This window comes from Pecten maximus, chromosome 5 (assembly GCF_902652985.1).
Source record: "Pecten maximus chromosome 5, xPecMax1.1, whole genome shotgun sequence".
In the NCBI taxonomy this organism is placed as follows: domain Eukaryota; kingdom Metazoa; phylum Mollusca; class Bivalvia; order Pectinida; family Pectinidae; genus Pecten; species Pecten maximus.
The window spans coordinates 47,691,884-47,716,294 of NC_047019.1; the positions used below are offsets into that span (position 1 = coordinate 47,691,884).

The 24,411-nt window shown below is 36.8% G+C and overlaps 3 protein-coding genes across 3 annotated transcripts in view; 2 read left to right on the forward strand and 1 right to left on the reverse strand.

Annotated features, from left to right (window-relative positions):
• LOC117328220 (gamma-tubulin complex component 2-like) overlaps positions 1–15,793 on the reverse strand; it is a 55,844-nt gene extending 40,051 nt beyond the window's left edge. The window contains 11 exon segments of the mRNA XM_033885668.1: positions 525–606; positions 3,321–3,398; positions 4,953–5,041; positions 7,875–7,974; positions 8,546–8,677; positions 9,087–9,144; positions 10,354–10,445; positions 10,838–10,919; positions 13,092–13,332; positions 14,589–14,688; positions 15,690–15,793. Coding sequence (XP_033741559.1) covers positions 525–606; positions 3,321–3,398; positions 4,953–5,041; positions 7,875–7,974; positions 8,546–8,677; positions 9,087–9,144; positions 10,354–10,445; positions 10,838–10,919; positions 13,092–13,144 — 766 coding nt within the window. The 5' untranslated portion in view covers positions 13,145–13,332; positions 14,589–14,688; positions 15,690–15,793.
• A 133-nt stretch (positions 15,794–15,926) lies between these two features.
• On the forward strand, positions 15,927–19,435 carry LOC117328222 (transmembrane protein 138-like). Its single transcript, XM_033885671.1, has 5 exons — positions 15,927–16,050; positions 16,457–16,673; positions 17,006–17,177; positions 17,761–17,839; positions 18,984–19,435. Exons 2-5 carry the CDS (start codon positions 16,549–16,551, stop codon positions 19,091–19,093), a joined length of 486 nt encoding a protein of 161 aa, XP_033741562.1. The 5' UTR covers positions 15,927–16,050; positions 16,457–16,548; the 3' UTR covers positions 19,094–19,435.
• Positions 19,436–21,288: 1,853 nt separating this feature from the next.
• On the forward strand, positions 21,289–23,941 carry LOC117328221. Its single transcript, XM_033885670.1, has 7 exons — positions 21,289–21,389; positions 21,434–21,799; positions 21,880–21,951; positions 21,996–22,385; positions 22,448–22,567; positions 22,630–22,681; positions 22,744–23,941. The coding sequence occupies exons 1-7, from the start codon at positions 21,366–21,368 to the stop codon at positions 23,754–23,756; spliced, it is 2,037 nt and encodes a 678-aa protein (XP_033741561.1). The 5' UTR covers positions 21,289–21,365; the 3' UTR covers positions 23,757–23,941.
• The last annotated feature ends 470 nt before the right edge of the window (positions 23,942–24,411 follow it).

Consider the following 24,411-nt stretch of genomic DNA (forward strand, 5'->3'; position numbering starts at 1 on the left):
CCTAGAGGGAGGGATCTGTAACATAAATCATCTATATATCATCACACACAATACACAAGTTCCTGGAGGGAGGGATCTGTAACACAAACCATCTATACATCATCAGACACAATACACAAGTTCCTGGAGGGAGGGATCTGTAACATAAACATCTATACATCATCAGACACAACACACAAGTTCCTGGAGGGAGGGATCTGTAACATAAATCATCTATATATCATCACACATAATACACAAGGTCCTGGAGGGAGGGATCTGTAACATAAATCATCTATATATCATCACACATAATACACAAGGTCCTGGAGGGAAGGATCTGTAACACAAACCGTCTATACATCATCAGACACAATACACAAGTTCCTGGAGGGAAGAATATACTTAAAAATACAACAACTATCTTTCAGACAGGTTCATGTGTACCCCAATATATCACTTTCATGTCATAACCATGAATTCAACAATCAGGTATGTACAATATAGTTGATCATTGTTGATAATTAATTGTAAATGTTGCTTACCAAGACTTTGGTCAATCATAAACTCCTTGGGTGCATATCTCTCTGTCAGAGCTCTAGCAAGGATGTACTTCCCCTCAATACCCTATTGACATAACAAATTAACAAGTATGAAATAAGTTAAGACAGCCAACCTATATACACCTATATATGGATGTACTTCCCCTCAATACCCTATTGACATAACAAATTAACAAGTATGAAATAAGTTACACAGCCAACCTATATACACCTATACATGGACATAGATTCCCCTCAACACCCTGTTGACATTAACACACAACCAACCCATATACAGCTTTACATGGATGTATTTCCCTCAACACCCTCAATGGACATAAACATATTAACAAGTACACATCCAACCTGTATACAACTATACACTGAAATGATTTTTGAAAACAATTTTAAAACAGTATGCCCTGTTTCCACTTTGACAGAAATAAAGTCTAATCAAAGTCTAACCAGTCATAAAACATAGAGATTTGTATAAGGCTGATAACTGTAGGACTTTCAGTATAAGGCTGATGACTGCAGTAGGACTTTCAGTATAAGGCTGATGACTGCAGTAGGACTTTCAGTATAAGGCTGATAACTGTAGGACTTTCAGTATAAGGCTGATAACTGTAGGACTTTCAGTATAAGGCTGATAACTGTAGGACTTTCAGTATAAGGCTGATGACTGCAGTAGGACTTTCAGTATAAGACTGATGACTGTAGGACTTTCAGTATAAGGCTGATAACTGTAGGACTTTCAGTATACGGTAAGACTGATGACTGCAGTAGGACTTTCAGTATAAGACTGATGACTGCAGTAGGACTTTCAGTATAAGACTGATGACTGTAGGACTTTCAGTATAAGGCTGATAACTGTAGGACTTTCAGTATACGGTAAGACTGATGACTGCAGTAGGACTTTCAGTATAAGACTGATGACTGCAGTAGGACTTTCAGTATAAGACTGATGACTGCAGTAGGACTTTCAGTATAAGACTGATGACTGCAGTAGGACTTTCAGTATAAGGCTGATGACTGCAGTAGGACTTTCAGTATAAGACTGATGACTGCAGTAGGACTTTCAGTATAAGGCTGATGACTGCAGTAGAACTTTCAGTATAAGGCAGATGACTGCAGTAGGACTTTCAGTATAAGGCTGATGATTGCAGTAGGACTTTCAGTATAAGGCTGATGACTGCAGTAGGATTTTCAGTATAAGACTGATGACTGCAGTAGGACTTTCAGTATAAGGCTGATGACTGCAGTAGGACTTTCAGTATAAGGCAGATGACTGCAGTATGACTTTCAGTATAAGGCTGATGACTGCAGTAGGACTTTCAGTATAAGGCTGATGACTGCAGTAGGACTTTCAGTATAAGGCTGATGACCGCAGTAGGACTTTCAGTATAAGGCTGATGACTGCAGTAGGACTTTCAGTATAAGGCAGATGACTGCAGTAGGACTTTCAGTATAAGAGAAATGAAGTACAGTAAAACTCACTTGTGTCGAACACGGTTGAATCGAATACATCGGATGAGTCGAACCTTTCGTTCGGTCCCGATTTTTTTCCCTTCTTTATCTTAGTAAATTAAGCACGGATGACTCGAATCGAATACTGCGGTTGTGTCGAATATATTTTGTGGTCCCTCCCTTCTAAACTATACCAAAATTTCCATTTTTGTGTCGAACATCGAGGCGTCATGCTGTCTCAGGTAAAATTTGCTGGCCTCGTCTGATTGACCGAGTGTGACCGATCACCCGTAACGGTGTAAACAGAACCTATTATTAGTGTCCGGCTGTAGGTTACGCATCATCCCATTGTTTATACAGGTGCTCAGGTGAAGTAAAACGTTCAGGTATACATAACTAAGAATAAAATGTGCACGTTTTAGTCTACAAACCAATTTGTGTTCTGTTTAATGTTGTGATGCACAAGGCCGCCGAAAAAAATAAGGAAAAAGTAAACGATAAATTACATATCTTCCATCGAAAAATGCAAAGAAAAATACCTGTCTGTCATTGATTTATCTATATATGCCTAAATTCTGAATACGACGATGCAATAGTAACAATGATATGCGGGATGTTTTTACTCTGTTCAAAAGATTGTGGCAATGCATGATTATGCAGCCGATAAAACACTGACCGCGGCCTTCACCTTTGATAAAAAAATCAGCACGCGTACGGTCGATCAATTTTCCCGGACTGTTTATTGTTTAATATTGTTAAATTGGAGAACAATATAAACGGATTTAAAGATAAATAATATGAGTACAATATATACATTTATATTCTTATAATATATGTAACGCTTTCATAGAATATTATGCTGTCATTTGCGACTCCCGTGTGTAAATCGTGTGTCTATGTCAAAGACTATTTTACGCATGAACTTTGTTTTTATCTGTAACTGTGCACAATATTGTTTATTAGATAAAGGAATAATTGTTATCATGTACAATTAATTAATTTCTTTGTTATTATGTATTGCTTATTTTCTACTATGTTATCATGCAAGCACTTGTTCTGCATACAACCGATGATAGTCGGGTTTTGTCTCCGTATACAAACACGGATAAGTCGAACCATCGGATAAGTCGAATATTTTGCTTGGTCACGTTGACTTCGACTTATCCGAGTTTTACTGTATTACCAAGCTGTACTCCATGATCCTTCTACTTATGTAACAGACACATAAACAAATTTTTAATATCAACAGAAAAACACCATCATCATAAGCCAACAACGAATTGGCATTAAAAAGAAATAGAATATTTATAAATTTCAAACTTAAAGAGTTACCTGCATGCAGCAAAGGATGTCCTCAATGATGGAATGTTCCTGTAGTGCCAGAGGCAGACTCCCCAGGGGAACAATGTTCTGTGTGTACAAAATAACTGGATCACATATGGGAACAGTGTTAAGTGTGTACAAAATATCTAGGTCATATATGGGAACAGTGTTAAGTGTGTACAAAATATCTAGGTCATATATGGGAACAGTGTTAAGTGTGTACAAAATAACTAGGTCACATATGGGAACAGTGTTAAGTGTGTACAAAATAACTAGGTCACATATGGGAACAGTGTTAAGTGTGTACAAAATAACTAGGTCATATATGGGAACAGTGTTAAGTGTGTACAAAATAACTAGGTCATATATGGGAACAGTGTTAAGTGTGTACAAAATAACTAGGTCATATATGGGAACAGTGTTAAGTGTGTACAAAATAACTAGGTCATATATGGGAACAGTGTTAAGTGTGTACAAAATATCTATGTCACATATGGGAACAGTGTTAAGTGTGTACAAAATAACTAGGTCACATATGGGAACAGTGTTAAGTGTGTACAAAATATCTATGTCACATATGGGAACAGTGTTAAGTGTGTACAAAATAACTATGTCACATATTGGTACAATGAGTAAGTGTGAACAAAACAACTAGGACACATGGTACAAGAGGCCTGTATTATTCATCTGGATATTTCAGTGATTATAACAAAACACTCCCATTTCAAGTTTTATTACCAACACTTTTCCAGTTTGAAACATGGACCTGCCACAGAGTGCTGTGTGTTACAATCAACAATTTTCTTTAAATGACATTAAGCTTTCTGTTTTAAAAGAAGATTAAAAGCAAAAAAGTTAAAAAGTACTCAATGCTGATAACAAATTTTATTTTGACTTCCTTCAATGGATATCTGCCTCCATCAAATAATTCAGATGAAGTACTTTAAATGTTCTATCTGCTAACATTTGGACCTAGTCCTTCAGAACCCCAGGGAGTTAGACCCACTTCTTATATGAAATTGGTTCCCTTTCACATAAGGATGCTTCAATCCAAGTTTTTTCAAAAAATTATACATCATATACCAAAAACATTTAAAAACCCAAAAATATCCCAAATGGGGCCCCACTCACTCAGGCCTCATGCCAGCCTTTTCAATATAAAATTGGTACCATTTTATCAAAGGATGATTTTGAATTAATGCAAACCAAATCAATTCATTCCTTCAGTACAGAAAGGATTTCAAAGACTTTGCTATGCCTCACTATCAAACAAATTAATTTTTCTTCACCAAAGGATACTTCAGACAAAATATGGACCAAACCCTGTATTTGGTACGGTAGGAGGCTTTCAAAGAATTTGTTATATTTCCCCTATTGCACCCAACCCCTTTCCAAGCTAATATCATCATCTCATCATTTGTACAATTTTAAATCCCTTTCACCAAGAAATGCTACCCGTCAAATATATGAGCAATATCCATTGCTTAGTTCCAGAAGTAATTACAGAAGTTAATTTATCACTAGTGATGATAAGCAGTTAAGTTTTTATCAATCTGATAATGTAAAACTTTAATAAATGGACAGTTCTAATAACCAACTGATGTATTTCAAAGTAGTAGATGTTACTGAAGTAAAAATTACCTGATCAGTTGGTTCATCAACGCCTACGATAAAGTCCAGTGTCAGAGAAGGTCGCTGAAACAACCAGTCCGGTTGGTGAGGAATATTTACTACAAATAAGGAATTAAAATCCTGCATGAATCGATGTAACAAATTTACAAAATCAGTAGTATCATAGCCTATCAACTACAAATAACATGATTTAATCTGTAAGTTATATGTGGTATTTCCTATGGCTTTCACTCACAACCCATCACATACAAACCCTACAGCTCTGATGGGGTCCACACCAGGTATCTACTGACCTCATATCACTCATAACCCATCACATACAAACCCTACAGCTCTGATGGGATCCACACCTGGTATCTACCGACCTCATATCACTCATAACCCATCACATACAAACCCTACAGCTCTGATGGGGTCCACAACAGGTATCTACTGACCTCATATCACTCATAACCCATCACATACAAACCCTACAGCTCTGATGGGGCCCACAACAGGTATCTACTGACCTCATATCACTCATAACCCATCACATACAAACCCTACAGCTCTGATGGGGCCCACAACAGGTATCTACTGACCTCATATCACTCATAACCCATCACATACAAACCCTACAGCTCTGATGGGGTCCATACCAGGTATCTACTGACCTCATATCACTCATAACCCATCACATACAAACCCTATAGCTCTGATGGGGTCCACACCAGGTATCTACTGACCTCATATCACTCATAACCCATCACATACAAACCCTATAGCTCTGATGGGGTCCACACCAGGTATCTACCGTCCTCATATCACTCATAACCCATCACATACAAACCCTATAGCTCTGATGGGGTCCAGACCAGGTATCTACTGACCTCATATCACTCATAACCCATCACATACAAACCCTACAGCTCTGATGGGGCCCACACCAGGTATCTACCGTCCTCATATCACTCATAACCCATCACATACAAACCCTACAGCTCTGATAGGGTCCACACCAGGTATCTACCGTCCTCATATCACTCATAACCCATCACATACAAACCCTACAGCTCTGATAGGGTCCACACCAGGTATCTACTGACCTCATATCACTCATAACCCATCACATACAAACCCTACAGCTCTGATGGGGTCCACACCAGGTATCTACTGACCTCATATCACTCATAACCCATCACATACAAACCCTATAGCTCTGATGGGGTCCAGACCAGGTATCTACTGACCTCATATCACTCATAACCCATCACATACAAACCCTACAGCTCTGATGGGGCCCACACCAGGTATCTACTGACCTCATATCACTCATAACCCATCACATACAAACCCTATAGCTCTGATGGGGCCCACACCAGGTACCTACTGACCTCATATCACTCATAACCCATCACATACAAACCCTACAGCTCTGATGGGGCCCACACCAGGTATCTACTGACCTCATATCACTCATAACCCATCACATACAAACCCTACAGCTCTGATGGGGTCCACACCAGGTATCTACTGACCTCATATCACTCATAACCCATCACATACAAACCCTACAGCTCTGATGGGGTCCACACCAGGTATCTACTGACCTCATATCACTTGATAAATACATCACATACAAACCCTACAGCTCTGATGGGGTCCACACCAGGTATCTACTGACCTCATATCACTCATAACCCATCACATACAAACCCTACAGCTCTGATAGGGTCCACACCAGGTATCTACGTCCTCATATCACTCATAACCCATCACATACAAACCCTACAGCTCTGATGGGGTCCACACCACGTATCTACTGACCTCATATCACTCATAACCCATCACATACAAACCCTACAGCTCTGATGGGGTCCACACCAGGTATCTACTGACCTCATATCACTTGATAAATACATCACATACAAACCCTACAGCTCTGATGGGGTCCACACCAGGTATCTACTGACCTCATATCACTCATAACCCATCACATACAAACCCTACAGCTCTGATAGGGTCCACACCAGGTATCTACGTCCTCATATCACTCATAACCCATCACATACAAACCCTACAGCTCTGATGGGGTCCACACCAGGTATCTACTGACCTCATATCACTCATAACCCACCACATACAAACCCTACAGCTCTGATGGGGTCCACACCTGGTATCTACCGTCCTCATATCACTCATAACACATCACATACAAACCCTACAGCTCTGATGGGGTCCACACCAGGTATCTACTGACCTCATATCACTCATAACCCATCACATACAAACCCTACAGCTCTGATGGGGTCCACACCAGGTACCTACTGACCTCATATCACTCATAACCCATCACGTACAAACCCTACAGCTCTGATGGGGTACACACCAGGTATCTACTGACCTCATATCACTCATAACCCATCACATACAAACCCTACAGCTCTGATGGGGTCTATACCAGGTATCTACTGACCTCATATCACTTATAACCCATCACATACAAACCCCAGCTCTGATGGGGTGCACACCAGGTATCTACTGACCTCATATCACTTGATAAATACATCACATACAAACCCTACAGCTCTGATGGGGTCCACACCAGGTATCTACTGACCTCATATCACTCATAACCCATCACATACAAACCCTACAGCTCTGATGGGGCCCACACCAGGTATCTACTGACCTCATATCACTCATAACCCATCACATACAAACCCTACAGCTCTGATGGGGTCCACACCAGTTATCTACTGACCTGAGTAAGTCAAAGTTATTTATTTTGTATAATTTTATATATAGATACATATATATATATATATATATATACTGGGTCTTTGTTTCTTAGATGCTATTCAAAGGAAATGACAAATGGACAGATGATGAACCCCATGTCATTGTACCATAATCAACAGGCACTTTGTGCCTTGTGAAATAAAAACTCACCATTGCGTTTTAATTGTTTTTCACGAAGAGCCTTTGTAAGGATCTCTGATGATGTTGTGGCTGGAGCCGATTTTGCTTCTTTCAGTAATTTGTCTCGAATCTGTATAAGATGTAGTTTGGATAATATATTTTATACATTGTAAATACACAGACAGTTGTCACTATCTTCTAGTTGAGTAATAGTCTATCTGAGTGGACTAACATAGAAGGATGCTCGGCTGGCAATAGGAATTGACAGTTCAAGTTCTGGCACAGACACAGTTCTATAACCTTGAAAAGACACTTTACTCTGTATTGTCTTCAGGGATTAATCTTTTTGAACAAAAGGGGAAAATCAATTCTGAAAAGTGAAATTTGGAAAAAAAATAGGTTTCAGTTTTTTACCTTCAAAACACATTTTCAAAGTGAAAAAATGAAAATGGTTCATTAGGAAAGCAAATCTGGAGAATTTTGGGATAATGCCTTAAAAATGAGGGAAAATACAACATTTCAGTGAATTTAACAGAAGTCTGAGGGGAAAAATGGAACAAAATCCTGAGGGGAAACTACCCATAAACGGTAGTAAAAAATCCCTAGATTGATTCCTGGCCTTCCAATTGAATCAGAATACAACAGTGCTGGAAATGCTGTGATAAAGAGGTATATTAGAGCTTCAAACTATTATGACTTACCTCGGATAGTTCCTGTACGGACAACTTGGTACCAGGGGCAGGTAACTGTGATGTGACACGGTCGTGTGGGACAAGTGTCATCCCTGCCACCTCAGCCTTCTCCTTGGCATGTTTTTCTATGAAGTCTTTTGTCTGAAAGATTGGATACATTGATCAAAAGTAACCATAAATCATAAGAGTAAAGAAAGTTGTTTTATTGTATTCTCTTTTTAAGGGATATTTCCATCTGTAAATGATGGTGATAATTCTGTAAGCTTATATCTAGCTGTACAAACAGAAGAACATATCACCCATTATTTTCATAATGAATGGAAAAAGAAAATGCACATTTGCTTGTATATTTGTTTATGAGACTCAATAATTCCTTTGATACTTTTAATACATGATCTAATCTCCATTGTGATTAGACCTGTTTCACATCATGTAATCTCTCAGCTGATGTAGTAATTCTGCTTTGACATAATACTGTTACCTGTTCTTCCTCTCTATCATGTAATCTCTCAGCTGATGTAGTAATTCTGCTTTGACATAATACTGTTACCTGTTCTTCCTCTGTTAGCTTTGACAACAGGAACACCAGGGGATCCAGATCTCGTACACTGCAAAGAACAGAGTAATCAGTCTGTTTGGCTAGTTCACTTGGTCACATAGACAAATAATCAGTGTACCACACACATAGATGGTTATACAGATCATACAACCGTAATACCAGTCAGAAAGAGGACTATTTGAGAAGTAAACAACTTCCTGAAGATTGCAGTGTAACTTATGACTTTCTAAATTTGGATACAAAATCTACAAAATTGATCTTTTATATGGACAGAATTGACTATCAAATATAAGATTTATAATTGATAGTATAACAGCCCTTTGCTTTATATCAGTAACCATTTCATGTGAGTTGAGTAATAAGGACTTGTATCAGTAAACATCTGAGTTGGGTAATAAGGACTTATATCAGTAAACATCTGAGTTGGGTAATAAGGGCTGTTATATCAGTAAACATCTGTGTTGGGTAATAAGGGTTGTTATATCAGTAAATATCTGAGTTGGGTAATAAGGGCTCTTATAACAGTAAACATCTGAGTTGGGTAATAAGGACTGTTATATCAGTAAACATCTGAGTTGGGTAATAAGGGTTGTCAGTAAACATCTGAGTTGGGTAATAAGGGCTGTTATACAAGTAAACATCTGAGTTGGGTAATAAGGGCTGTAATATCAGTAAACATCTGAGTTGGGTAATAAGGACTGTTATATCAGTAAACATCTGAGTTGGGTAATAAGGACTGTTATATCAGTAAACATCTGAGTTGGGTAATAAGAACTGTTATATCAGTAAACATCTGAGTTGGGTAATAAGGGCTGTTATATCAGTAAACATCTGAGTTGGGTAATAAGGACTGTTATATCAGTAAACATCTGAGTTGGGTAATAAGGGCTGTTATATCAGTAAACATCTGAGTTGGGTAATAAGGGCTGTTATATCAGTAAACATCTGAGTTGGGTAATAAGAACTGTTATATCAGTAAACATCTGAGTTGGGTAATAAGGACTGTTATATCAGTAAACATCTGAGTTGGGTAATAAGGACTGTTATATCAGTAAACATCTGTGTTGGGTAATAAGGGTCGTTATATCAGTAAACATCTGAGTTAGGTAATAAGGGTCGTTATATCAGTAAACATCTGAGTTGGGTAATACACGATAACCTGTATGAATCACACAAAACACTTCCCTTTATTATCAGATATCAGTGCACCACTCTACATCAGACTCATTTGATTCAACTAATCCAGTGGATGTCTTACTTTTTGGCCTTCAGGTCATCATATTTGGCAAGAAATTCAATGGGTGTCTGTGTGGAGCCTGCAATCTTTCTCTTTGACTGATGGGCTGACACCTATAATGGAAATTAAGACATTTCACAAACTGACGATTAAAGAACAACAATACACAGTAAGACATTTCACAAACTGATGATTAGAGAACAACAATGCATGGTAGCTCATTTCAGACATGAACTGGCATCTAAAATGCACTGAAACATATTTTAAGGACTGATGAATGTACACCGACATTTTGACCTAGTAGATAGTGGTATGGACATCAGGATAACAGATTAACCATGAATGGATATCATAAATGTGGTATAGGACTCAAAACGGTTGTTGACACTGAATCATTTGGGGATGTGTATGTCAGGTTCTTGACTCCTATATAAGCTGGTTTGGTTTTTCAGGCTGGGCAGCTCTACAATATATAGGATATACATTAAACAATTGTATGTCTGACCTGAGTAGTTATGTAGGGCTTCATGTTATTCAGTAACATCTCGGTATACACCTCTGCTCCCACTGGGTCTGCTGATCGCATTCTACAAAACACAATATTCAAATCTAATATTTTTATGATTATATAGCCGGCTTTCAATAACAAAATATATGTACTTTTAGTTTATTATCTTTTTTTTTTTACTTTTCCAGTCCAAGTTAGTATACCGTATTTATTCTAATAAACGCCCCGGGGGCGTGAAATTTTTCCAAGGGGGGGCGTTTAATGGAGATCAAAATTTCAGAGTCGGTAAGTTGTGAGATATGTTGTATGTACCCATTTCACACCATGAAACATGTGTATATGTATCCAAAACATTGTAAAACTAAGTGACAAACATTTTGTGTATGAAATTGCAAGAAACATAAACTTTGTTATTTATACTTACGGTAGTTGTACATTACGTACAACATATACATTGTTTGAAACACGGGGTCGAGTGTGTTAAATTGCGTCATAAACCGGTCACGATCCAGTTTACTCTCATCACTTGTAGTTTATTATATCTGCTATCAATCATGTCGGGTTTGAAGTGAAGTTATATGAAGTAAGTTTCAAACTGAAAGTTGTAAACTACGCCGAGCAAAAGGGAAAACATGCGGCAGCTACTGTGTTTAAGGTTGACCGGAAACGAGTGCGGGACTGGTGCCAAAACAAACAAAAACTAAAAAACATTTCTAAAACATCAAAACGCTGTAAGGGAGGAGGAAGGTCAGTAAAATTCCAAAATATTGACGTCCAGGAAGCTGAGGATGTACTGGAAAATTTAATGGGAGGTGCAGTTGAACTCGGTGAAAGTGAAAGTGAATCCACCGGAAGTGATGATGACAGCGAGGTCAGTGGCGCGTATGACAGCCCGGGACATTAACGTTTGTTGATACGATATAGTGGTACTGTGTATATAGTTACTGAAACTTTGTTTTGTGGTTTGTGTTAGTTTTATGTTGGATATCCTTTAAATAATTACCTCTGGACACACGTGGATGTGCCACGGTAAGTTCTTTTTCTCGAATTGAGGAATTTTCTTTCCAAAAAAAGGGTGGGGGGGCGTTTATTAGGGTGGGGGCGTTTATTAGAATAAATACGGTATATATTGATGGTAGAAGATTATATAACAAGAGGCCCAAAGGGCCTTAACGGTCACCTGAGATTTGAAATATTTCGGTCAACTAAATTGACCCTTTTTGGCCCCACCCATCAGTCCTAATGGGGTCAGTCTATGAAGAGTATTTGATTCTAACATATAGTAGATAAGAAGATTTTTGAAATTTCAGTCAATTTGACCCTTTTTGGCCCCGCCCACCAGCCCCTGGGGGTCAACCAGGGCCAACATGTACATACCATCAAACTGTAATCCCATGCTGATAATTTGAACCAAGTTAGAATGAATTCCAATACAAATCCAACAAATAATAGTCAAAAATGTGATTTCCCTATACAAACTATAGTAAAGTTTACCCCCTACCCAGGGGCAAACGTGAGACCCCAGGGTCATGAAATTCACAATTTTGGTAAAGCACCTTAAGACCCTTCCATCTATGAAGAGTATTTGATTCTACCATATCTGAGTGTAGGGAAGAAGATTTTTGAAATTTTAGTCAATTTGACCCTTTTTGGCCCCGCCCACCAGCCCCTGGGGGTCAACTAGGGCCAACATGTACATACCATCAAACTTTAATCCCATGCTGATAATTTGATACAAGTTAGAATGAATTCCAATACAAATCCAACAAATAATAGTCAAAAATGTGATTTCCCTATATAAACTATAGTAAAGTTTACCCCCTCCCCAGGGGCAAACGCGAGACCCCAGGGTCATGCAATTCACAATTTTGGTAAAGCACCACAAGACCGTTTCATCTATGAAGAGTGTTTGACTCCACCATATCTGAGAGTAGAGTAGAAATTTTTTGAAGTTTTAGTCAATTTGACCCTTTTTGGCCCCACCCCTCAGGCCCCTGGGGGGTGGGGACCATATAATTCACAATTTTGGTTGACCTTCAGCCATAGAAACTTTCTGCCAAATTTCATTGAATTTTGTTTAGTGGTTTTGGAGAAGAAGTCGAAAATGTAAAAAGTTTACGGACGCACGACGACGGACAAAAGGCGATTAGAATAGGTCACTTGAGACTTCGTCTCAGGTGACCTAATAAATGAATAATTACTGAGGATATTTATCTGTTTTCAAAAAACAAGAATGATTAGGATACACTACCCAAGCAGATTCAACAGCTCACTGACATGGTGGTGGACTTTGAACTCGCTCATCTTGAAAGTATTTGTGGAATTGAAAAGCAAAATAATACAGTTGGGTAGAATGACTTCAATCTTGCATCATATCATCTGATTGGATACCAATAAGGGAGGCAATATGGCTGGCAATCAACAAGTTCCATCTCTATGTCTAGCAACAAGCTTGTCTTGGCATTTCATATTCCATCCAAAAATATCTGGATCTGAAACAATAATTGGTATTATAATCTATACTAACACAAATTTAAAGGCATACATGCATACAATCATCTGAGGTTGCCCATTTAAATGGGTCCTGAATTATGTCACCAAGTAAATCATATACATGTATAATTTCCATATCTGAAATTAGAAAAGGTACAAGAGCTGCCAAATTATAGAAGCATAAGTATATATGGAGCCAGAAGAATTAAGAAAGTGTACTTAAGTAATGAAAAACAGTATGGCACTCCTGATCAATTGACAAAGCATGTTTCTTTAGCTTAGTAGAGCCATGGACTAATATGCCAAAAACCCTCACACAGGTTTGATTTTTGTGTTTCTTCCCTGTTGACTGAATTCTTTGATGAAGATTGCATACAGTCCAGAGACTATCAAATGATAAATTGCTTTTTAACTGATTCTCCAAACTATGGTTCAAACTACAGGTTGACTAAATCCTGTCATTCTTGAAAAAGAAAACAGTTTTTTTTTCTTATTTATTTGCTACATTTCCCTTATTGAGCTCCTTTCTCCCGCCCCAAGGGTGTCATATCTGTCATTTATGCAACATACAACATTGCCAAATAATTCTCCAGACCAAATTTCATCAAAATGCATTTAGTTTTTCAGGACTAGAAGCCTTTTTAAAAGATTTCCCTTTGAGCCAAGTGAACTAAAAAATTGTCAATAATAATATTATTACAACGGGCAATGACTCTGTAAGTTACTGTTGAATAATTTTGATTTTCAAACTCATCAGAGATATTGTCGATAAATGGCTGCATACAAAGTTTCATCAAATTTGGTTGATATTTATATAATAACTTGAGTAATCATGTTCTCAAGGTCCAATAATAATATAATTACAAAGGGCAATAACTGTAAGTTACTGTCAAATAATTTTCATTTTCAAACTCATCAAAGATCTTGTCAATATAAGACTGCATACAAAGTTTCATTAAACTTGGTTGATATTTACTCGAGTTATCTTGTTCACAAGTTAATTGTTGACAGTCGGACAGACGCTGGGGTTATAAGGCATAAGCATAATTTGGAGTAAATTATTTTAGTACATTTCTCTCACCTTGTCACTTATTATGAGTAATGATTGACCTTTATGATTGTAAGTGACATAATCAAGTTTTCTTGAAGATTATGTTCTGCAAAGGAAAATGGACTAGGTACATTCCACATAGCATTAATTATATAATGATAAGACAGGAGAGGTGCTTTGAAGGAGTCAATTCTGTTGTCTTACATTTTCCAGTAGAGGATCTTGAGGGCATTTCATTCCAGTCTTAGGTGCATAGTTCTCTAGAAGAAGGATTAATTGTCTACAGACACAGCAAGATATAGTTCTGAAATAAAGTGTATAAACTATAAAGTGTTCAGTAGGAAAATGTCGCGTTTGAGGTAAAAAGTTTTGCAGGATAGAAGTAGATAGTGGCTAATATTCATTATTTCTATTGATATATTATAATTATATTCTAATTACAGAAAGTCTGATTCCTCAGATTCAACTATGTACTAACTACATATATATATATTGGCAAAGTAAGATTTGTCAGTCACTGTACCATACGTCCTTGCATCAGAAATAAACATATTTGTACAGTACATATGTAAAAGTGTATATAAGGTCACCTCTACTAGCTCAGGCCAGTGGGAATTTCCCTTAAGACTAGTATTAGGATGCATATATGCTTGCCTTAAACGCGAGAGGTTGCTAGTTCGAGCACCGGCACAGGCCAGGTACGGATTTTTTTTATAATTATGCTCTTAATAAGCTTAAGCTTCCTATTACAGATCTGGTGCTGTTGCTAACACCCCATTGAAAGCTACACGAGATTTAGGGGCTTCTTTAGAACTATAGAACATGTGATGTGGTTGTCTTTGGGCTGAATACTTTGTGAAGGATGGTATTTTTGATAACTCTTTCCCATTGCACATGCACAGCTACAGTACAGCTGTAACGTGTATTTGTATAGAGTGTACAACCGACATATGGCAAACCCCTCTGGACAGGGCAAGTGATTACTCCAACAATACTTAAGGTTCAATACAGCAAGTGATTACTCCAACAATACTTAAGGTTCAATACAGCGAGAAACTTTTAACAGGAGTCGTGTCAGATACACAAATGCAGTAAGGCGGACTAATAGCCCCTTATGGTATTTTGGATACCATTACTGGAACTTCTAACTGCAGTGGTCGGCACTGATCAGCTGATTTTAGGTTGTAAATAATGGAGATTAGGCCTATTGTACTCTTTCATTTACGAAAGTAAAATGTCACCCTTGAAATACTACCGATCGCCACTTAAAAAATTAAGTTTTATTTTAGTTAAGTTTAATTTTACCTGCAGTATTCTAATACAATAATATTCTAAGTGGCCCGGAAAAAGTTTTCTTGTCAACATTCCCGCGTTCAGTCCACCATGTTTGTTCTCGAACTGTCAGTCACGTGACTCAAAAATAAATGTAATACTAACAGTTTTTCGAGAGAAAATGGATAAAATGACCAACTCTAGAATGCATAATCGTTATTACCGTATTGAAAATTAATTGTTTTCAATGTTATAAATAATATTTATATGAGAAACCGTTGTGATAATCAAATGAGATACAACGTGATTTTGCGAGATTTGGACTGTAGCCATCGTAAACAGTAATGGCCGAATGATGGAGGAAATAGTTATGTGATGTTACCAAGTTCTAGCAGTAAGTATACTTAAAGTAACAGCGTTTATTTATGTCGTAACATATTTTTCGTTCTTATGAATATGCTCATGATGTATAAGGCAATGACTATTGCGTCTGCACGTGTTAATGAAGACCTAAACCTTGTCCAGTGTCCCAAATGTTATGAACATGTTTCAACACAATCTCATGATCAGGATAGAATATTTTAGCTTTTCAAATCATAATTAAACCTTTTGATAAAGGGTCTGAATTGTCTGCTTACGAAGATGTTTGAATCAGTTATTCGCTACGGACCAGACCTACAGGTTACTAGACTATATATAATATGGTGTATACAAATAAAAATGTAACTTTTAATTTGATTCTTTCTTATAAATAGAATGTACACTAACTATAATTAATTCTTCCTTCATTTTTTTTACAGATCTGTACATTTTTTCATGATAATGGATCCAACATAATGAAGAACTTTTAATTGTGTCCTGTACTTAGTTAAGAAGACACTAAAAGGTCATCATGTTGGTGGAGCGGTACCGTCCCATCCTCTACCTCCAGTACTTATTGCTTCTCATCGACCTATTTATGAACTCATTTATTGAGTTGCTGCGATTTGAAAATGTTATTCTACTAGTTATGTTTGTGTAAGTATATCATAGAAAGGGTACATATATATAAACCTCCAAGGTATATAGCTGAGTGAGGATAATGATAAGTAATAAAAGAGTCAATGCATTTTAGTGTTGACAGGTAAAGGATTTTATATATTTATTTGATACAGAGGATCAATGAATGTGAATCTTTAATTGGTTTTATGATATATTTCTCAAGTTTGTTACTGGGCTCAGTATTTACATCCTGTATAAATTTTACATATTAAGTAGTTACAATTAATGTATGTGAACCTTGTATCACAGATATATATATACCCTGTATCTATATTTAAGTCTTACATCAGTGTTTTTCTCTATTACAGGGTACAGGATGTATGTATCATCTTTGCAGTGATAGTTGTCTTCCTCCTTTTCTTCAACACATACATATTCCAGGCTGGTTTGGTCAACATTCTCATCAATAAATTCAAGATGGTGATTGGTGTTACATTTCTCTACTTTGGTCTGAATGTAGGCCTACATGTGTGGGAAATGGTGAGTTAATATTTACCTAAGGAGATAAGGTGATCTCAACATAACACTTTATAGAACGAGAACTGTCCATTATTCTGGTGATGATGTGCCGAAGATCTGGACTAAGAACATTCCAATACACTTTCAAATATTTTGACAGAGCCAGTCTGCCTATACTATAAACTTTTTGAGGCCGTCAATGGGCCTCACTCCCAATGAAATCATCTCATATTCAAGCCAAATTCCCAAAATTTGCAGTTTACTCCAAAAAAATTGTCTGCAAAATGATATATTACCTCTTTCTTATTACCTGTTTTAGTGTAAACAAAGATGCATAGACTAGGGGTTTCATCATGTTTACAGGTATATCAGTGTAAGTCACTGTTACAGTAAATAAAGACATAATTACTGGATAAAAAATGAATAAATATATCATATGTTCTAAAAAAGTAAACTCTTGTGATTATACATTTCACATGTAACATATATTTCATTCTTAATATCTTGGACAGATATCAACATGATACAACAGATTAATGATAGCTGCATAATTAGCTAACTTATAATGTTTTTTGGGTTATATCAGTTGAATGCTTGTTTTCAGACCCTGAGATGGGACAGCCCTAACACTTATATCTGGGACACGCCTGGCTTTCTCCCAATATTTGTGATACAGAGGGCAGGTATGTACTATATCCTCATTATTCTATCACTACAAGTATGTAGACCAAGGTGGACACAGTCATCAGTTTTGTAGACTATTTTAGAGAGAGGATGTCTGTTTTTGCAAAGTAATAAAAAATAGTATTGAGTCTGAAATATTGATTTTGTTCATCATATAGAATAGAAGGCATAGATATGAAAATATATAGGTCAGGTTATCAGCACAGTTGTGTATAAATCTGACATTAATATGGCACCAGCTGCTCAAGTATCCCTTACAATACCAGTTCAGCCAGAATGGCTTACTGTTATACCAATGTAGGGATAAAGTTGTTGTAGGAACAAATCCCCTGGCATACAATTACTTATTAACATCTTTGTCAGATATGTCTGGCATACAATTACTTATTAACATCTTTGTCAGATATGTCTGGCATACAATTACTTATTAACATCTTTGTCAGATATATCTGGCATACAATTACTTATTAACATCTTTGTCAGATATGATAGGCCATTTGTAAAAAATAGTAGAAAATAAAGGAAAGATAAAGTTGGGCCTTTTAAGAAAACTTATTTTCTACTTTATGAAATTTCTATTTTCCCTGTTTTATCAATGACTCAAGCTATCATTCTAAATCTACCTTAACAGACAGGATTCGAGAATTCTGTGAAACACTTTTGTCCTCAACAGGCAGATTAAGAGAATTCTGTGAAAACTTTTGTCCTCAACAAACTGGTTTAGAGAATTCTGTAAAAATGTTTTTCCTCAACAGGCAGGTTTAGAGAATTATGTGAAAAGTTTTGTCCTCAACAGACAGGTTTAGAGAATTCTGTAAAAAAGTTTTGTCCCCAACAGGCAGGTTTAGAGAATTCTGTAAAAATGTTTGTCCCCAACAGGCAGGTTTAGAGAATTCTGTGAAAAGTTTTGTCCTCAACAGGTAGGTTTAGAGAATTTTGTGAAAACTTTTGTCCTCCACAGACGTGTTTAGATAATTCTGTGAAAACTTTTGTCCTCAACAGACAGGTTTAGAGAATTCAGTGAAAACTTTTGTCCTCAACAGATGTTTTCTGTCTGTAAACCCAACCTACTGTTTCTACAGAGGTTTTCCTCTAACATGTGACACTGTGACATGAATTCTATATCAATATTCTCTACTCCAGGTGCTGTGTTGTATTACTACTTCTACAAAAGAACAGCGTTGAAGTTAGGAGATCCACGGTTTTACCAGGACTCTGCTTGGATCAGGAAGGAGTTTGAGAAGAGGAGATAATCCATACTGATTAGTGATACAACAGACTTTTTTATGTTGCTGTCAGTGATAGTGTAAATGAGGAGTGAATGTGGTAGAATATGCTAAAGAGTGTTTATAGTTATCTCCCTTATGGCGGCTAGGCTGTTGCAAAATTAAAACTGGTTAATATATCTTCATATTTGCTTGTAAGGGTGCTTGTATCAAACCTTGTCTGTGAAGATAAATGACTAGATTTCTCTCATAATACTCTGTACACACTATGCAACATATAGAGATAAAATATGTTAAAAATAATAGTAATAGGTACACCCATTTTGTGATGCACATATCTAGTGGTTACTGAATATGGTGCAGGACAGCGAAAACAAATTTGTCTCCTCTCATGTAAAAGTTGTGACTCCTCACATATACAAAGCTACACTGCCATATCATCACACATACCCTAGTACTTAAAATATTTGGAATCTTAACATGTTGACATTGTTCTGTATGTTAGGAAGTTCTAGACAGCATTAAATAACAGGGAAAGTGTCCCATACCATATAATCTTTTATTTTTAGCCAACATTTTCTTAAAACTGTAAAGGATTTTTGGACAAAATCAATTGAAGTCTAGTACAGCTGGGGTAATGATATTTTACTTCAAGAATGTTATTAATGAAAAATTTGGATGTTGATGAATCAAAGTTGACCATCAATATTCAAAGCAAGAATTACCAGTGAATACTCTGGTATGAATGTTGAGAGTTAATGAGGACACTGTGAGTGTTGAGGACAACGTTATACCGTCCATTGACACTGAGTGTTTAGGACAACGTTATATGGCCCAGTGACACTGTGAATGTTGAGGACGACTTTATACCGCCCAGTGACACTGTGAGTGTTGAGGACGACGTTTTACTGTCCAGTGACACTGTGAGTGTTGAGGACAACATTATACAGCCCAGTGACACTGTGAATCACTGAATGTTGAGAACGATGTTATACCGGCCAGTGACACTGTGAGTGTTGAGGACGACAATGTATCGCCCAGTGACACTGTGAGTGTTGAGGACGACAATGTATCGCCCAGTGACACTGTGAGTTTTGAGGACGATGTTATACGGCCAAGTGACACTGTGAGTGTTGAGGACGACAATGTATCGCCCAGTGACACTGTGAGTGTTGATGACGATGTTATACGGCCAAGTGACACTGAACTTTAATATCTAAACTGTAACTTGTCCAGGGTCCAGCTTCATGTATGTAACTACTTAACTTTTTTTTTTCCGGTCAGGAAGTACTTTATTGTTATAGGCAAATTTGTGGAAATATCAGTAAGAAACAGTTTTGTAACATCAGAAATTCCTTGCCCTTTACTTCAATGGTACTTCTTTAATGGAAAAGCTGAAGAATTTCCTTTTATTGAAACTGGGACCTGGTATTTTAATGATGTCAAATGATAACACTTGTATGAAAAAACATGACCTAGTTATTTACTGAGATTTACTTTCCTATATTACTGTAGTTGTGATATGAAATGCCTTACATTGCCAAAACAATGTTACAACTGACACATATACTATAGACTAGTAGGTACAAGTCTGTACTGAGACTGAGACGACTGACTCCAAACTATATAAGTATCCCTGTGTAAACCAGTTACAGGTAATCCTGGTTTAGCAAGCACCTCCAGTTTAACAAACATCTCCAGTTTAACAAGTATCCCCAGTTTAAAAAACATCTCCAGTTTAACAAGTATCCCCAGTTTAACAAACATCTCCAGTTTAACAAGCATCCCCAGTTTAACAAGTATCCCCAGTTTAACAAGCATCCCCAGTTTAACAAGCATCCCCAGTTTAACAAGTATCCCCAGTTTAACAAGTATCCCCAGTTTAACAAGTATCCCCAGTTTAACAAGCATCTCCAGTTTAACAAGCATCTCCAGTTTAACAAGTATCCCCAGTTTAACAAGTATCCCCAGTTTAACAAGCATCTCCAGTTTAACAAGTATCCCCAGTTTAACAAACACCTCCAGTTTAACAAACATCCCCAGTTTAACAAGTACATGTATCCCCAGTTTAACAAACATCTCCATTTTAATAATTATATAAGTATCCCCAGTTTAACAAGCATCTCCAGTTTAACAAGTATCCCCAGTTTAACAAGCATCCCCAGTTTAACAAGTACATGTATCCCCAGTTTAACAAACATCTCCATTTTAATAATTATATAAGTATCCCCAGTTTAACAAGCATCTCCAGTTTAACAAGTATCCCCAGTTTAACAAGCATCCCCAGTTTAACAAGTACATGTATCCCCAGTTTAACAAACATCTCCAGTTTAACAAGCATCTCCATTTTAATAATTATATAAGTATCCCCAGTTTAACAAACATCTCCAGTTTAACAAACATCTCCAGTTTAACAAGTACATGTATCCCCAGTTTAACAAACATCCCCAGTTTAACAAGTATCCCCAGTTTAACAAACATCTCCAGTTTAACAAACATCTCCAGTTTAACAAACATCTCCAGTTTAACAAACATCTCCAGTTTAACAAACATCTCCAGTTTAACAAACATCTCCAGTTTAACAAACATCTCCAGTTTAACAAACATCTCCAGTTTAACAAACATCCCCAGTTTAACAAGTATCCCCAGTTTAACAAACATCTCCAGTTTAACAAACATCTCCAGTTTAACAAACATCTCCAGTTTAACAAGTATCCCCAGTTTAACAAGTACATGTATCCCCAGTTTAACAAACATCTCCATTTTAATAATTATATAAGTATCCCCAGTTTAACAAGCATCTCCAGTTTAACAAGTATCCCCAGTTTAACAAGCATCCCCAGTTTAACAAGTACATGTATCCCCAGTTTAACAAACATCTCCAGTTTAACAAGCATCTCCATTTTAATAATTATATAAGTATCCCCAGTTTAACAAACATCTCCAGTTTAACAAACATCTCCAGTTTAACAAGTACATGTATCCCCAGTTTAACAAACATCCCCAGTTTAACAAGTATCCCCAGTTTAACAAACATCTCCAGTTTAACAAACATCTCCAGTTTAACAAACATCTCCAGTTTAACAAACATCTCCAGTTTAACAAACATCTCCAGTTTAACAAACATCTCCAGTTTAACAAACATCTCCAGTTTAACAAACATCTCCAGTTTAACAAACATCCCCAGTTTAACAAGTATCCCCAGTTTAACAAACATCTCCAGTTTAACAAACATCTCCAGTTTAACAAACATCTCCAGTTTAACAAGTATCCCCAGTTTAACAAACATCTCCAGTTTAACAAGTACATGTATCCCCAGTTTAACAAACATCTCCATTTTAATAATTATATAAGTATCCCCAGTTTAACAAACATCTCCAGTTTAACAAGTACATGTATCCCCAGTTTAACAAGTATCCCCAGTTTAACAAACATCTCCAGTTTAACAAGTATCCCCAGTTTAACAAACATCTCCAGTTTAACAAGTACATGTATCCCCAGTTTAACAAACATCTCCATTTTAATAATTATATAAGTATCCCCAGTTTAACAAACATCTCCAGTTTAACAAGTACATGTATCCCCAGTTTAACAAGTATCCCCAGTTTAACAAACATCTCCAGTTTAACAAGCATCTCCATTTTAATAATTATATAAGTATCCCCAGTTTAACAAACATCTCCAGTTTAACAAGTACATGTATCCCCAGTTTAACAAGTATCCCCAGTTTAACAAACATCCCCAGTTTAATAAGTATCCCCAGTTTAACAAACATCTCCAGTTTAACAAACATCTCCAGTTTAACAAGTATCCCCAGTTTAACAAACATCCCCAGTTTAACAAGTATCCCCAGTTTAACAAGCATCTCCAGTTTAACAAGTATCCCCAGTTTAACAAACATCCCCAGTTTAACAAGTATCCCCAGTTTAACAAGCATCCCCAGTTTAACAAGTATCCCCAGTTTAACAAACATCCCCAGTTTAACAAGCATCTCCAGTTTAACAAGCATCTCCAGTTTAACAAACATCTCCATTTTAATAATTATATAAGTATCCCCAGTTTAACAAGCATCCCCAGTTTAACAAGCATCCCCAGTTTAACAAGTACATGTATCCCCAGTTTAACAAACATCTCCAGTTTAACAAGTATCCCCAGTTTAACAAGCATCTCCAGTTTAACAAGTATCCCCAGTTTAACAAGTACCTCCAGTTTAACAAGTATCCCCAGTTTAACAAGCATCCCCAGTTTAACAAGCATCTCCAGTTTAACAAACATCTCCAGTTTAACAAGTATCTCCAGTTTAACAAACATCCCCAGTTTAACAAACATCTCCAGTTTAACAAGTATCCCCAGTTTAACAAGTATCTCCAGTTTAACAAGTATCCCCAGTTTAACAAGTATCCCCAGTTTAACAAGCATCTCCAGTTTAACAAACATCTCCAGTTTAACAAGTATCTCCAGTTTAACAAACATCTCCAGTTTAACAAGTATCTCCAGTTTAACAAGTATCCCCAGTTTAACAAGTATCTCCAGTTTAACAAGTATCCCCAGTTTAACAAGTATCCCCAGTTTAACAAGCATCTCCAGTTTAACAAGTATCCCCAGTTTAACAAGTATCCCCAGTTTAACAAGCATCTCCAGTTTAACAAACATCTCAAGTTTAACAAACATCTCAAGTTACTCCAGTTAACAAGACTTTGATATACACATGTACAGAGCTAAAGTATCTGGCTAACCAAATTTACAGATTAAACTAACCATCTGGTTAAGTAGGGGGCCACGGTGGCCGAGTGGTTAAGGTGTCCCGACACTTTATCACTAGCCCTCCACCTCTGGGTTGCGAGTTCGAAACCTACGTGGGGCAGTTACCAGGTACTGACTGTAGGCCGGTGGTTTTTTTCCGGGTACTTCGGCTTTCCTCCACCTCCAAAACCTGGCACGTCCTTAAATGACCCTGGCTGTTAATAGGACGTTAAACAAAAACAAACAAACAAACAAACAAACAAACAAACCATCTGGTTAAGTAGACAGTTTCACTTTAAATTTAAGTGGAGTAGCCAGTGTCCTGTCTTGACAGGGCTCCTCAGTGATTGTTACTTTGTATACTGTTACATCATTGTAGAATAATTTGTAATTATAATGCATTTTTGTATAGTTTTTATCATTGTTTAGGCTTAATTATGTAAATAGTATATTGATCGTAAATATTTATTTTATATATATATATAAATACGCATATGAACATGACAATAAATGATTTTTTACACAAATGTAAACATGTAGTTTGAGTTAATTTGCAAATTCATTTTGTATGAATTAAGGACCAATCATAATTGCTTTTATAT

Bases quoted from the DNA above. Each gene is read 5' to 3' on its own strand.
- LOC117328222 (XM_033885671.1), top strand. From the start codon at position 16,549: ATGTTGGTGGAGCGGTACCGTCCCATCCTCTACCTCCAGTACTTATTG. The intron at 16,674-17,005 runs GTAAGTATATCA...TCTCTATTACAG, and splicing joins ATTCTACTAGTTATGTTTGT to GGTACAGGATGTATGTATCA. The intron at 17,178-17,760 runs GTGAGTTAATAT...GCTTGTTTTCAG, and splicing joins GCCTACATGTGTGGGAAATG to ACCCTGAGATGGGACAGCCC.
- LOC117328221 (XM_033885670.1), top strand. From the start codon at position 21,366: ATGTATCCCCAGTTTAACAAACAT. The intron at 22,568-22,629 runs TTTAACAAACAT...AAACATCTCCAG, and splicing joins ACAAGTACATGTATCCCCAG to TTTAACAAGTACATGTATCC. The intron at 22,682-22,743 runs ATCTCCAGTTTA...AGTTTAACAAAC, and splicing joins GTATCCCCAGTTTAACAAAC to ATCTCCAGTTTAACAAGTAC.